We start from the raw sequence: 12,961 nt of genomic DNA on the forward strand, positions 1-12,961 counted from the left end.
AGCATTTGGATGATCCAGAAGAGGATTGGGAGAATGTCATATGGTCAGATGAAACCAAAATAGAACTTTTTGGTAAAAACTCAACTTGTCGTGTTTGGAGGAGAAAGAATGCCGAGTTGCATCCAAAGAACACCATACCTACTGTGAAGCATGGGGGTGGAAACATCATGCTTTGGGGCTGTTTTTCTGCAAAGGGACCAGGACGACTGATCCGTGTAAAGGAAAGAATGAATGGGGCCATGTATCGTGAGATTTTGAGTGAAAACCTCCTTCCATCAGCAAGGGCATTGAAGATGAAATGTGGCTGGGTCTTTCAGTATGACAATGATCCCAAACACACCGCCCGGGCAATGAAGGAGTGGCTTCGTAAGAAGCATTTCAAGGTCCTGGAGTGGCCTAGCCAGTCTCCAGATCTCAACCCCATAGAAAATCTTTGGAGGGAGTTGAAAGTCCGTGTTGCCCAGCAACAGCCCCAAAACATCACTGCTCTAGAGGAGATCTGCATGGAGGAATGGGCCAAAATACCAGCAACAGTGTGTGAAAACCTTGTGAAGACTTACAGAAAACGTTTGACCTCTGTCATTGCCAACAAAGGGTATATAACAAAGTATTGAGATGAACTTTTGTTATTGACCAAATACTTATTTTCCACCATAATTTGCAAATAAATTCTTTAAAAATCAGACAATGTGATTTTCTGGATTTTTTTTTCTCATTTTGTCTCTCATAGTTGAGGTATACCTATGATGAAAATTACAGGCCTCTCTCATCTTTTTAAGTGGGAGAACTTGCACAATTGGTGACTGACTAAATACTTTTTTGTCCCACTGTATTGGATCATTTTCCTCAATAAATAAATGACCAAGTATAATATTTTTATCTCATTTGTTTAACTGGGTTTTCTTTATCTACTTGTAGGACTTGTGTGAAAATCTTTTGATGTTTTAGGTCATATTTATGCAGAAATATAGAAAATTCTAAAGGGTTCACAAACTTTCAAGCACCACTGTATGTAGACACCTGACCATCACACCTATGTGTGGTTATTACCCAAAATGTTGATGCACACAATTGTATAGAATGTATTTGTATGCTGTAGCATTATAGTTTCCCTTCACTGGAACCAAGAGGCCCAAACTTGTTCCAGCATGACAATGCTCCTGTGAACAAAGTGAGGAGGAACGGAATTTTCAAAATCTACATGTAAGTGTAATGATCGGGTGTCCACAAACTTTTGGTCATATAGGACATATCCTATAATGCATGTGTTTTATGCCACTTTTGGGGCTCCTTTTGTCAGTAGCATAAATCCCTAGTTTTGTAAAAGACCTGTATATGTGATTAATTTAAAACATCTATAATCATACACATTCACAGCGCATTACAGTATTCAATTATGTACCTGCAACACATACTATAGTTTCAACATATTCATAAATATTTATGAAATATATGAAACTGCTTGTCACTATGATCCATTTATTCTAATGTATGAAAAGCATTATTCATTTGTATATTGCATAATAAATACATTACCAATATATTACACAATATATTTCAATGCAAAAAATATTATATTTTAAATATTTCGCCATCCTAAATGTTATTGCCTCACTTTTCTTTTTTTATTCTTGCCAGAAGTGATCAAATGGTGAGAAGTTTGGGCATATATAATTAATAAATGGAATATGAACTTACTGTGGCCAGCCTTCAAATGTAGAGACCGTGAAAAGCGCCAACATGCCCATCAGCACATTATCAAAGTTAAAATCACTGTTCACCCAAAACCTCTCCCTCACCATTGGATGATTCATATCGCCATCCTTATACACCACAAATGTGCCTCTGGATAACACACACAAATATTCACCAATAAACAGATTACACATGTGCACTTTCAGATTCAAATATGCGAGCTAAGAAGAACGCAGTTGCGCACTTGCATTCCTCTGGTGTGTGTTTGGCCTCATCTGTGCATCTATAAAAACGTCCCTGCAAGAGAAACAGCAGCCATATGAGCATCCAAAAGTGCATTAAAGGCTTAGTAACAGTGTTCTTTAGCATGAGCAATGTTACCTTGAAGAGTTGTACTCCTATACATGCAAACATGAACTGCAGCAGAGTCGTGACAATGAGGATGTTGCCAATGGTGCGGATGGCCACAAATACACACTGGATCACACTCTGGAGAAACAAACAGGCACTCAGAAATGACACTAAGGAATCTCAGTGGAAAATCATCACTTGTACTTTATCATATTAAAGTCAAAGTCCTTCCTGCACCGTTCATGGTGCGTTTGGCGGCACCGATCTCTGTTTCGTAGCCCTCGACCTCTCGCCTATATTACATAGCTAGGGTTACAGTGGTGGGCTAGTCTTCTGGTAACCGCGAGAGTTTGACTCCACACTCGCATCTGTGTTATCATACTAAGCATTAGTATAAATATGCAGATGATTATAAAAAATTGCATGCGCTAATTGGTTGAGAAACTCGATAATCTATTTCTCGATAATCACCTCGAGCGAGTATGCAAAATGGCAGCCAATCGCTTTGTCAACGTAAATGAGGAAGAATTTCAAATTATGAAAGAAAATGCATCACAGCAAAAAGGTCCTGGGTTCGAGCCCAGCGGCCGGCGAGTGTGAATGGTTGTTTGTCTCTATGCGTTAGCCCTGCAATAACCTGGCGACTTGTTCAGGGTGTACCCCGCCTCTCGTCCATGGTCAGCTGGGATAGGCTCCAGCTTGCCTGTGACCCTGTAGAACAGGATAAGCGGCTACAGATAATGGATGATTTTTTTCAAAAAAATTTTTTTTCCAAATAATCACCTTTGTCTCATCTCATCTCATTATCTCTAGCCACTTTATCCTGTTCTACAGGGTTGCAGGCAAGCTGGAGCCTATCCCAGCTGACTACGGGTGAAAGGCGGGGTACACCCTGGACAAGTCGCCAGGTCATCACAGGGCTGACACATAGACACAGACAACCATTCACACTCACATTCACACCTACGGCCAATTTAGAGTCACCAGTTAACCTAACCTGCATGTCTTTGGACTGTGGGGGAAACCGGAGCACCCGGAGGAAACCCACGCGGACACGGGGAGAACATGCAAACTCCACACAGAAAGGCCCTTGCCGGCCACGGGGCTCGAACCCGGACCTTCTTGCTGTGAGGTGACAGCGCTAACCACTACACCACCGTGCCGCCCCTAATCACCTTTGTATTTATAGTGAAACAATTATCTGCCTCAGGCTCAATGAATTTCGGTGAATAACAACCTCGACTTCGTCTCGGTTATTATTCACCGATATTCACTTTGCCTTCGGCAGATAATTGTTAATTACCATGTTGAAATGTCTACATAAGTAATAGAAGTTCAGCTTTAGATGCTGCTGTCGAGTAATAATATAATCGCTATACGTAAGTATGAGAATGTTGACGAATACACAGAACAATGTGGTCAGTCAACTGTAGGTATACCTTGAGTCCCTTTGCTCGGTTTATGGCTCGGAGAGGTCTGAGTACTCGCAGTACTCTCAGAATCTTTACCACAGAGATGGCACTCGAGCTGAAGCAACAAAAAAGAGATACCAAGAATCAGAACACAAGGCTGGATGAACATTTAGTAAAATGGTTAGTGAATGAACTGACGAATGGCTGTTAATGTTGAATGAGTCTATAAGTAAATGAGCATATAGGTGGAGGATCAATGTGTTGAGTTGCACTTACTGCAGAAAGAAAGATGTTAGAGACACGCTGACAACCAAGAGATCCAAGAGGTTGAAGGCATTTCTGCAGAAAGAGCCTTGATGAAGGAAAGCACCATAGACTGTCATCTGTGTGCAAAACAAAAATAACTGTTAATATATTGATAATGCTGTACAGACAGGGTTTGGGTTTTTTTTCAGCTTGACTACTCTGACTTAGCTTAATGTACGACAACGAAATATCATGACACACAATTAACCCTTATGGAGATCCTAAAATTCAGGCTCAAAGAAAATCATAGACTTTGATTAGTGAGCAGGTTTACCTTTAGTACAATCTCAATGGTGAAGACAGTGGTAAAGACATAATCAGCATAGCCGAGCATCTAGGAGTAATAAATATATATTGGCGATATAAATTGTTTTTATTAGTGTTTACCTGGAGATCACAGTGTCTTAAATACACACATCCAAGCACAATAAGGAAAACTAGACCATACTGATGTAATGCAAGATGCAGTCATTGCTATTTAAAAACCAAACTATCAATTTAAGATTTCCATCATCTGAAACAGCACCAAATGCTCCTCATGGGACTCAATCTACCTATCTCTCTATAAACTGGCTGACTTACAATGTTCCGAAATGAATGAGTTTTGATTGGGTCCTCAGCAGCTAGTGAGAAACTACTAAGGATGATGAAGAGGAGGATGAAGTTGGTAAAGTAAGGATGGTAAATGAGGTTGTGACACGCGACTCGGAGGCTGGTCAGACATGGAACCAAGAAAAGAAGGACAGTGATGAAAATGATGTTTTGACTGAAAGAATCATCTTTTGTATTTATTTATTTATTTATTTATTTCACTTTTATTCCAAAAGACATTTGTATTGAGACAGGATACAATACAGGCATAAAAGCTGAGCTGTTTTATGGGTCTTGAGTCCATGAAAGGACTCCATAGGGGCTCTCCGGCAGACAGAGAATACTCATTATTTGCTATATTAAATATTGTATATTAGGCTTAGATTACTTACCAGTTTTTCTTGCCTAGAATGAAGAAGGAGCTCCCATCAGGTATGGGGACAATTTTTTCTTTGGGCTGAAAACTTTCCACTTTCATTGGCACGGCCCCTTAAGAACACAAAGTAAATCTTAAATTATTTTAAATCCCTTATCATGTTTTGCCATAGTATAGTTTTGTTTTTTTAATGATGATGTAAAATGTGTCATTAATTTACAGTTTACTGCCTTTCATAAAATGTTTTTATTCAGTTCTCCTTTCAGTTATTGTCCTTTACAGTGGTGCTTGAAAGTTTGTGAACCCTGTAGAATTTTCTATATTTCTGCATAAATATGACCTAAAACATCATCAGATTTTCACACAAGTCCTAAAAGTAGATAAAGAGAACCCAGTGAAACAAATGAGACAAAAATATTATACTTGGTCATTTATTTATTGAAGAAAATTATCCAATATTACATATCTGTGAGTGGCAAAAGTATGTGAACCTTTGCTTTCAGTATCTGGTGTGACCCCCTTGTGCAGGAATAACTGTAACTAAACGTTTCTGGTAACTGTTGATCAGTCCTGCACACCAGCTTGGAGGAATTTTAGCCCATTCCTCCATACAGAACAGCTTCAACTCTGGGATGTTGGTGGGTTTCCTCACATGAACTGCTCGCTTCAGGTCCTTCCACAACATTTCCATTGGATTAAGCTCAGGACTTTGACTTGGCCATTCCAAAACATTAACTTTATTCTTCTTTAACCATTCTTTGGTAGAACCACTTGTGTGCTTAGGGTCGTTGTCTTGCTGCATGACCCACCTTCTCTTGAGATTCAGTTCATGGACAGATGTCCTGACATTTTGCTTTAGAATTCGCTGGTATAATTCAGAATTCATTGTTCCATCAATGATGGCAAGCCGTCCTGGCCCAGATGCAGCAAAACGGGCCCAAACCATGATACTACTACCACCACCATGTTTCACAGATGGGATAAGGTTCTTATGCTGGAATGCAGTGTTTTCCTTTCTCCAAACATAACGCTTCTCATTTAAACCAAAAAGTTCGATTTTGGTCTCATCCATCCACAAAACATTTTTCCAATAGCCTTCTGGCTTGTCCACATAATCTTTGGCAAACTGCAGATGAGCAGCAATGTTGTTTTTGGAGAGCAGTGGCTTTCTCCTTACAACCCTGCCATGCACACCATTGTTGTTCAGTGTTCTCCTGATGGTGGGCTCATGAACATTAACATTAGCCAATGTGAGAGAGGCCTTCAGTTGCTTAGAAGTTACCCTGGGTTCCTTTGTGACCTCGCCGACTATTACACACCTTGCTCTTGGAGTGATCTTTGTTGGTCGACCACTCCTGGGGAGGGTAACAATGATCTTGAATTTCCTCCATTTGTACACAATCTGTCTGACTGTGTACAAACTCTTTAGAGATGGTTTTGTAACCTTTTCCAGCCTGATGGGCATCAACAATGCTTTTTCTGAGGTCCTCAGAAATCTCCTTTGTTCGTGCCATGATACACTTCCACAAACATGTGTTGTGAAGATCAGACTTTGATAGATCCCTGTTCTTTAAATAAAACAGGGTGCCCACTCACACCTGATTGTCATCCCATTGATTGAAAACACCTGACTCTAATTTCACCTTCAAATTAACTGCTAATCTTAGAGGTTCACATACTTTTGCCACTGACAGATATGTAATATTGGATCATTTTCCTCAATAAATAAATGACCAAGTATAATATTTTTGTCTCATTTGTTTCACTGGGTTCTCTTTATCTATTTTTAGGACTTGTGTGAAAATCTGATGATGTTTTAGGTCATATTTATGCAGAAATATAGAAAATTCTAAAGGGTTCACAAACTTTCAAGCACCACTGTATATGGACATCTGTGTTATTTTATCGTTATTTGTAATGATTTTCATTATTTTGTGTTTTAGGGTAAATTATTTACCCTCAAGGCCCTCGATTGCTCTCAGCTCTTCATTCTCTTCCCAGTCCTCTGTGTCATTCTAGGGGGGGGAAAAAAGGAAGATTCAAGCAAAACAAAAAGTGAAAAATACAATGAGAGAAGAAGAGAGACTGAAAGGACAAAGTCAAAGGACAGGGTAAGAATTAGTTAGCGAAAGAAAAAGGGAAGCCTTACTCCAGTGTCATCATCTTCCCTGTCTTCATCATCTTCCCACTCTTCTTCTTCTGGTTTTTCTCTTTAAAACACATCAACTTGTTAAAGTGCAAATGCTAAATAAGTAAAGCAGACCAGAAAGTACTTCTTCAAGCAGCCTGAATAGAAATGTGTATACTGATTTAGCTTAGATTTAGTAAGGCACTCACTCTTTTTTCTTTTTGCCATTTCCTGCTAAGTTATCCACAGCAATAGCCAAGAAGACATTCAGTAAGATGTCTGAGCACAAGTGAATGTTAAGGGCACATTTTAAAAACAAATGAGTTAGAATTAGTTTTGTTCAATTACATGTGTAATTTATCAATGGCTGTTTTTGTATTTTTGTAGCTATTTTATGGAGCATGCACTTTATGGAATATACTTTAACACAAAATTCTAAAAAAAAAAGTTCAAAGAAAATAAATAAGAAAAAAACAAACAATCCATCCATCCATCCAATATCCGTAACCGCTTATCCTGTGCAGGGTCGCGGGCAAGCTGGAGCCTATCCCAGCTGACTATGGGCAAAAGGCGGGGAACACCCTGGACAAGTCACCAGGTCATCGCAGGTCTGATACACAGAGAGAAACAACCACTCACACCTACGGTCAATTTAGAGCCACCAATTAACCTAACCTGCATGTCTTTCGACTATGAGGGAAACCAGAGCGCCCAGAGGAAACCCACACAGACACAGGAAGAACATGCAAACTCCACACAGAAAGGCCCCCGTCAGACACTGGGCTCGAACCTACCGTAGTACCTTCTTGCTGTGAGGTGACAGTGCTAACCACTACACCACCGTGCCACCCTAAAATAAAAACAATATAAAGCAAATTTTAACAAGAAAACAGAGCCATCTATATCCCCCGCCCTATATACCAACTATACACCAAGTTTCAAGATATTATTTGTCACATTTTTCAAGTTGTGCTGCAGGAAACCAACCCTGCCTCTTTACACCGACCTCAGCAGCCCATGGCATAAACCCACCAGACCTTTGGTCTAGGTGAGCTAAAAATGAAAATTTCTCACATTTCTTAGTATCAAAAGGCACATATACGTTACTTAATCAACACGTATACCAACATTCAAGACCAGACCACTCATAGTTTTCAAGTTCTGCTCCGGAAACAAAACCTACCCCTAAGACTAACCTGAGAGACTAAGTCTGAAATTGTTTCCATGGAAACATGAAAAATTTAAATTTCTCAAATTTCTTAGTATGAAAAGCCACATTTACGTACATCACCTTGTTAACATGTACACCAAGTTTCAATAAATAGTTTTGGATATATGCTCTGGAAAAGAAAATTGCTCTTAGAAACTAAGTCAAAATCTATTTTTTATGTAAAAATTTGAAAAATATTTTTTTTTTCAAAAATCCAAAATAGTAAAAGGCACCAGTTCACATGTTGCTTGATATGTATACAAAGTTTCATGAATATATCTTCAGTAGTTTTAAAGATATGGCCTGGAAACGAAAACGTGACTGGACGGAACCCATTTCTATATCCCCCGCCAAACTTCGTTTGGGTGGGGCATAATAATAGGAACTTAATAAGAGTGACTAAATCTGTACTGAGTAGAGAAGATCGGTAAAAGGATACAGTTACCACAGACAAAAAGAATGACGAAGTAGATACAAACGATCATGTTGGGGAAAATGGGTCCTCCGTATGCCATGATGCCATCATACATAACTGAGTTCCAGTCTTCTCCAGTAAGAATCTATAATGAGACAGTTTCTCATTGGGTGCCTTTTTAATTAAAACACTGCATTTTTTTTCCACTTCACAAGATCCTAAATTCATGTATTACATACATGGCTATGACACTAAATCATTATTATTGTCAGGGATCATTACTGGTGAAAAAAAATAGTGTGTATATTCATTTGATAACACAGGCAACAGGTGTGAGTAGCTTACGTGATGATCTGTCCATTCTACACTACTTATGACTTTGCTGAGTTGTGTTTGCTGTAGTTACTGTATAATACAGTGACACAATCATAATAATGTAATTATGACTGTACATTAGGGTGGTTCATAAAATTGACTTTCACCAAATTTTGCCAGCTCACTTTTTGCCTTGTTCCAATTGATATTCTAAGCATCTGTACCAAAAATGGATAGCCTGGCAAGCCAGACTAAATGTGAATATTTAGTCTGGCCTCGATCCGTAGAGATTTCCGAAGGGTGTAGGAGGAACAAACCGCTGTCTTTCAAACTGTCTCTGTGCGTATAGGCCAACGCTCTGACCAATCAGCGCAACAGTGACTGTGACGTAGTCAGAGCGACAGAAAGCAGTGGGGGAGGCCTTGAAATAAATAATTTTTCAAAATGCGTATTAATTAATAAACAGATTCTAGATACTAAGAAGTTTGGAGATAATGACCACAAGTTTGGAGTCTGTACCACATACACTCATTTTTTTTCCCAAGTGTTTTTCAAGGGTTTGCTTAAACTGTTTTTGAGAGTTTTTATTTAGTGGTGTTTGGTGAAATAATTTCCCTTAAATTTAAAATAACGGGAAAATAAGAAACAATCAAAAAGTAATGTTTCAAAGCTGTTTATTAATTCTTCGTACTGCACCAACTATCCCAATCCTTTTGGCTACCAGCGGAGCCAGCTGGTAGATCAGACTTTTGCCATAGCCGGTCAGCAAAACAGCGAAAACGTCCTTCTTGAAAAGGAATGAGCGGAGAGCCTCTTCCTGCTCATGTTTCAACAAAAACTCCAAGTCTAATTCTTCTAAAACTGATTCCAAAGCGGAGTCAAACGTGCGCTGTTCACTAGCCCGTAGCCATCTTTCCTGCTGTGCTTTCTCCAGCGTCGCGCAGCTTTGTCGTCACTCCTGCAAAAGCCCGCCCAAAGAATCCAAACAAAAACCTTGCGTTGTGATTGGCGGGCACGATTTGATGCCCGGGGTGTTTTTGTTTATATGGTGCGAGGCTAGACCCACTCGCTAGGCAAAAATATTTTTGGCCGCTAGGCGGGTGGGTCTAGTTTACTAGGCTAAAAAATGGAGTCAATTGCTGCACATTTAGGGGTGGCACACTTTTTCACAATTTTGAAATTGTTAACGTTTTTTTCTATTTTCGAGGCCCAGACAAGTCTGACATTGAAGCAGAAACAATCAGTGAGGAAAGTTACCAACTTCGTCTGTTTCATCTACATAATGTATTGGCATGAGGCTTCCCTTGCAACCCATGCTCCAAAGAATGATTTGGACTTGATCCAGAGTTTGCATCTATATCCGGATAAAAGCATTGCAGATGCCGCACTGAAGAGCATTGCACGACATTTGTGGTATCTGTCAGAAGATCTCGTCACCCTAGCATTTTTTGATGCTCGCATTGATGCTGAAGAAAAGGAGGCAATGCTGAGAAATCTTGAAAGACGCCCTGGGAAGATGCTCAAAAGACTTGATGCCAAGTCTTTCTTCCGCAAGAACAGTACAACTACCATCTCTAGCCTCGTCACTCGCTGCTCAATCCACTTCTTTGAAGTTCTCACTGAAGGCCAAATTAACAGCACAAGTAACCCTGATGATGTGAGGTCCATTCTCACATCATCACAAAAAGTTCATGCCTTGAAGGTCATCAATGACAGTGCAGAGAGAGGCATCGCCCTTATTAAAACGCTGTCAACAATCTGTGCGAAATGAAGACCAAAAGCAGTTTTTGCTCCACATTGTGCAAGGACACAGAGACAAAGTATCAAAGAGAACAAGGTCATCATACATGGAATATAGTGTTTGAACTGTTCTAATGTTCTAATATATGTAGCATAAGTACAGGGAGATTGGGAGAGAATATTATTGAGCACACTTATCGAGCATTCTGCATTGTTCATTTTGTAATGTTCAAGTTTCTGGTTCTGCTAAAGTTACGCATTCTTATGTAGAACATTAAAAAATTGTGAAAAAGTGTGCCACCCTTTACTGGCATCCTATTGGCTCAATTTTTGGTACAGATGTTTACAATGTCAATAGGAACAAGGCAAAATGCGATCTGGCAAAATTTAGAAAACTTTTACTTATACCATCATATTGTGAACCACCCTACTGTACATAATGTTCATGGAATATAAAACATGAGACCGTGTGACAGTAATTAATTTCTAGATAATTTAAACATATCCATCCTGCTTGCTGTACTTGGGTATAGAGATGACAACCTAGCAACAGCGGTGGTTACCTGGAAACAGGTGAGCAAAGCAGAAGGAAAGGTGTCGAATGTGCTTCGCTTCATCTGGGTATCATCAAAGTTGAACTTGCCACCAAACAGCTGCATGCCCAGCAGGGCAAAGATGATTAGAAAGAGGAAGAGGAGTAGCAGTAGGGAACAAATGGCTTTCATTGAGTTCAGCAGAGAGGTGACCAGGTCTGAGAGAGCAGCCCAGTGACTGAGACAGGAAGAAAAAGAGGGAAAATATATACCATAACTACACTTGTCGGGCAATTCCATGGGTAACTGACGCAACATTCAGAGGGTTTAAAATTAAACTGTGTGGCTATTATAGAAAGAGCAAACTCAAACAAAGCATGATGACTTAAGGCCCAAAGGCCATCTTGGACAACACGGAATTTTTCCCAGATATGAATAATTAATTTAATGGCATTGGTAACTGATGCAACTTGGAGAATTCGACAACTGTGAACACACAAGTACAAACGCCAATTTCTGTGAAACTTGTCGCAATTTTATTAACATTTTTTCCAACTTTGCTTTTAACATGTTTAGAACTGACACTTGAGATCATGGAATGTACTGTACAGTAACTGACGCAATATTCTTGGTAACTGACGCAACACTTTCCAAATTTACATATGATTTGATGTACAGAGAGAGATGAAACGTGGTAATTTTCTCTTTCTTAGTCACAATATCTACTTGCTCAATCTAAAAGGCCTCAAAGCTGTGATAATTACTCAATGGAATCAATTTTTTCATGGAAATGTAAAGAATAAGGTCCATTTGATATAAAACACAGTTTAACTTACCTGGTGAGGACTTTTGACAGCAGTTTGAGTGCTTCTTTGTGTCTGTTAGTTTGGGGTTTAAAATATGTGCCTGGATCTGCCAATTTCAAAATGGCCGCCAGTCACGTGACAAAAATATTGACTGCAGTGAATGAACCAATCATTACTAATAATAACCCAATCAAATTTAACACCACGTATACAAAATGAATTTTCACCCCTTGGGTTGACCATTTCGTGGAATTGGCCGGTCATGCAAAGTGTGACAGCCTCAGGGCTGTCAGTTTGTTGGGGTGCTGGCCCTTTAAATGGGTAGTTACCTGGGATTGTGTTCACCTGTCTTTGTTTTTTTTCTTTATATTCTCCTCTTTTAGGCCTACTCGGGCGGAGGGGATGGACGGGTAGCAGGCGTTTGCCCTTTCGTTTTGACTTGTGTTGCCTTTATTTTTCATGCCTCAACGTCATACTTTCACGCATCCACTCTTTGCATATACTACTGATTACTGACTGGTCATACTGACATTGTTTATGCTTTACATCTTATTTTTGATCCCTTTATTCAATAAATTCTTGAGTTTCTGAAATTTTATTGTCTGTCCTCCTCTCTTTTGTGACGGTCTCGAGCCAGACCGTTACAAAAGCAATGTACCTTGCATTTGACTCACAATGTAAGCATTTTTGGCTGGAAGAATATGTTTCTAAAACCTCCTCTTTTTCTGAGCAGAAACAACATTCATGTTAAGTAAAAACCCACTAACTCACTGGGTAACTTTGAAGATGCGGAGGAGACGAACACAGCGCAGCACAGATATACCAATAGGTGGAATCACATCCAACTCCACAAGTACAGTCTCGAGTATCCCACCACACACCACAAAGCAGTCAAATCGATTAAAGAGAGCTATAAAGTAGACCTGGAAGCCAAAGCTGTACATCTTCATCAGCATCTCCAGTGTGAACAGGGCCAGCAGGATCTTGTTGGCTCGTTCTGAGACAGAAAGCAAAAACAGCCATTTTGAGAAAAACAGCCTCAACTAATCTAGTCTAATCAAAGTAATTGATTTTGTCATCAAT

General features: G+C 39.5%; 1 protein-coding gene across 3 annotated transcripts in view; it reads right to left on the reverse strand.

The window, feature by feature from the left end:
* cacna1fa (calcium channel, voltage-dependent, L type, alpha 1F subunit a) overlaps nt 1-12,961 on the reverse strand; it is a 47,276-nt gene that overhangs the window by 22,754 nt on the left and 11,561 nt on the right. For all 3 annotated transcript variants that reach the window (XM_060931429.1, XM_060931428.1, XM_060931430.1), the window contains 14 exons: nt 12,650-12,875; nt 11,103-11,310; nt 8,509-8,629; nt 7,069-7,138; nt 6,881-6,941; nt 6,689-6,746; nt 4,748-4,844; nt 4,347-4,476; nt 4,039-4,098; nt 3,735-3,841; nt 3,486-3,573; nt 2,077-2,184; nt 1,940-1,992; nt 1,699-1,845 (listed from right to left, as the gene is read on the reverse strand). In XM_060931429.1, coding sequence (XP_060787412.1) covers nt 1,699-1,845; nt 1,940-1,992; nt 2,077-2,184; nt 3,486-3,573; nt 3,735-3,841; nt 4,039-4,098; nt 4,347-4,476; nt 4,748-4,844; nt 6,689-6,746; nt 6,881-6,941; nt 7,069-7,138; nt 8,509-8,629; nt 11,103-11,310; nt 12,650-12,875 — 1,534 coding nt within the window. The remainder of the gene's footprint in view (nt 1-1,698; nt 1,846-1,939; nt 1,993-2,076; nt 2,185-3,485; nt 3,574-3,734; nt 3,842-4,038; nt 4,099-4,346; nt 4,477-4,747; nt 4,845-6,688; nt 6,747-6,880; nt 6,942-7,068; nt 7,139-8,508; nt 8,630-11,102; nt 11,311-12,649; nt 12,876-12,961) is intronic.

This window comes from Neoarius graeffei, chromosome 10, assembly GCF_027579695.1.
Source record: "Neoarius graeffei isolate fNeoGra1 chromosome 10, fNeoGra1.pri, whole genome shotgun sequence".
In the NCBI taxonomy this organism is placed as follows: Eukaryota; Metazoa; Chordata; class Actinopteri; order Siluriformes; family Ariidae; genus Neoarius; species Neoarius graeffei.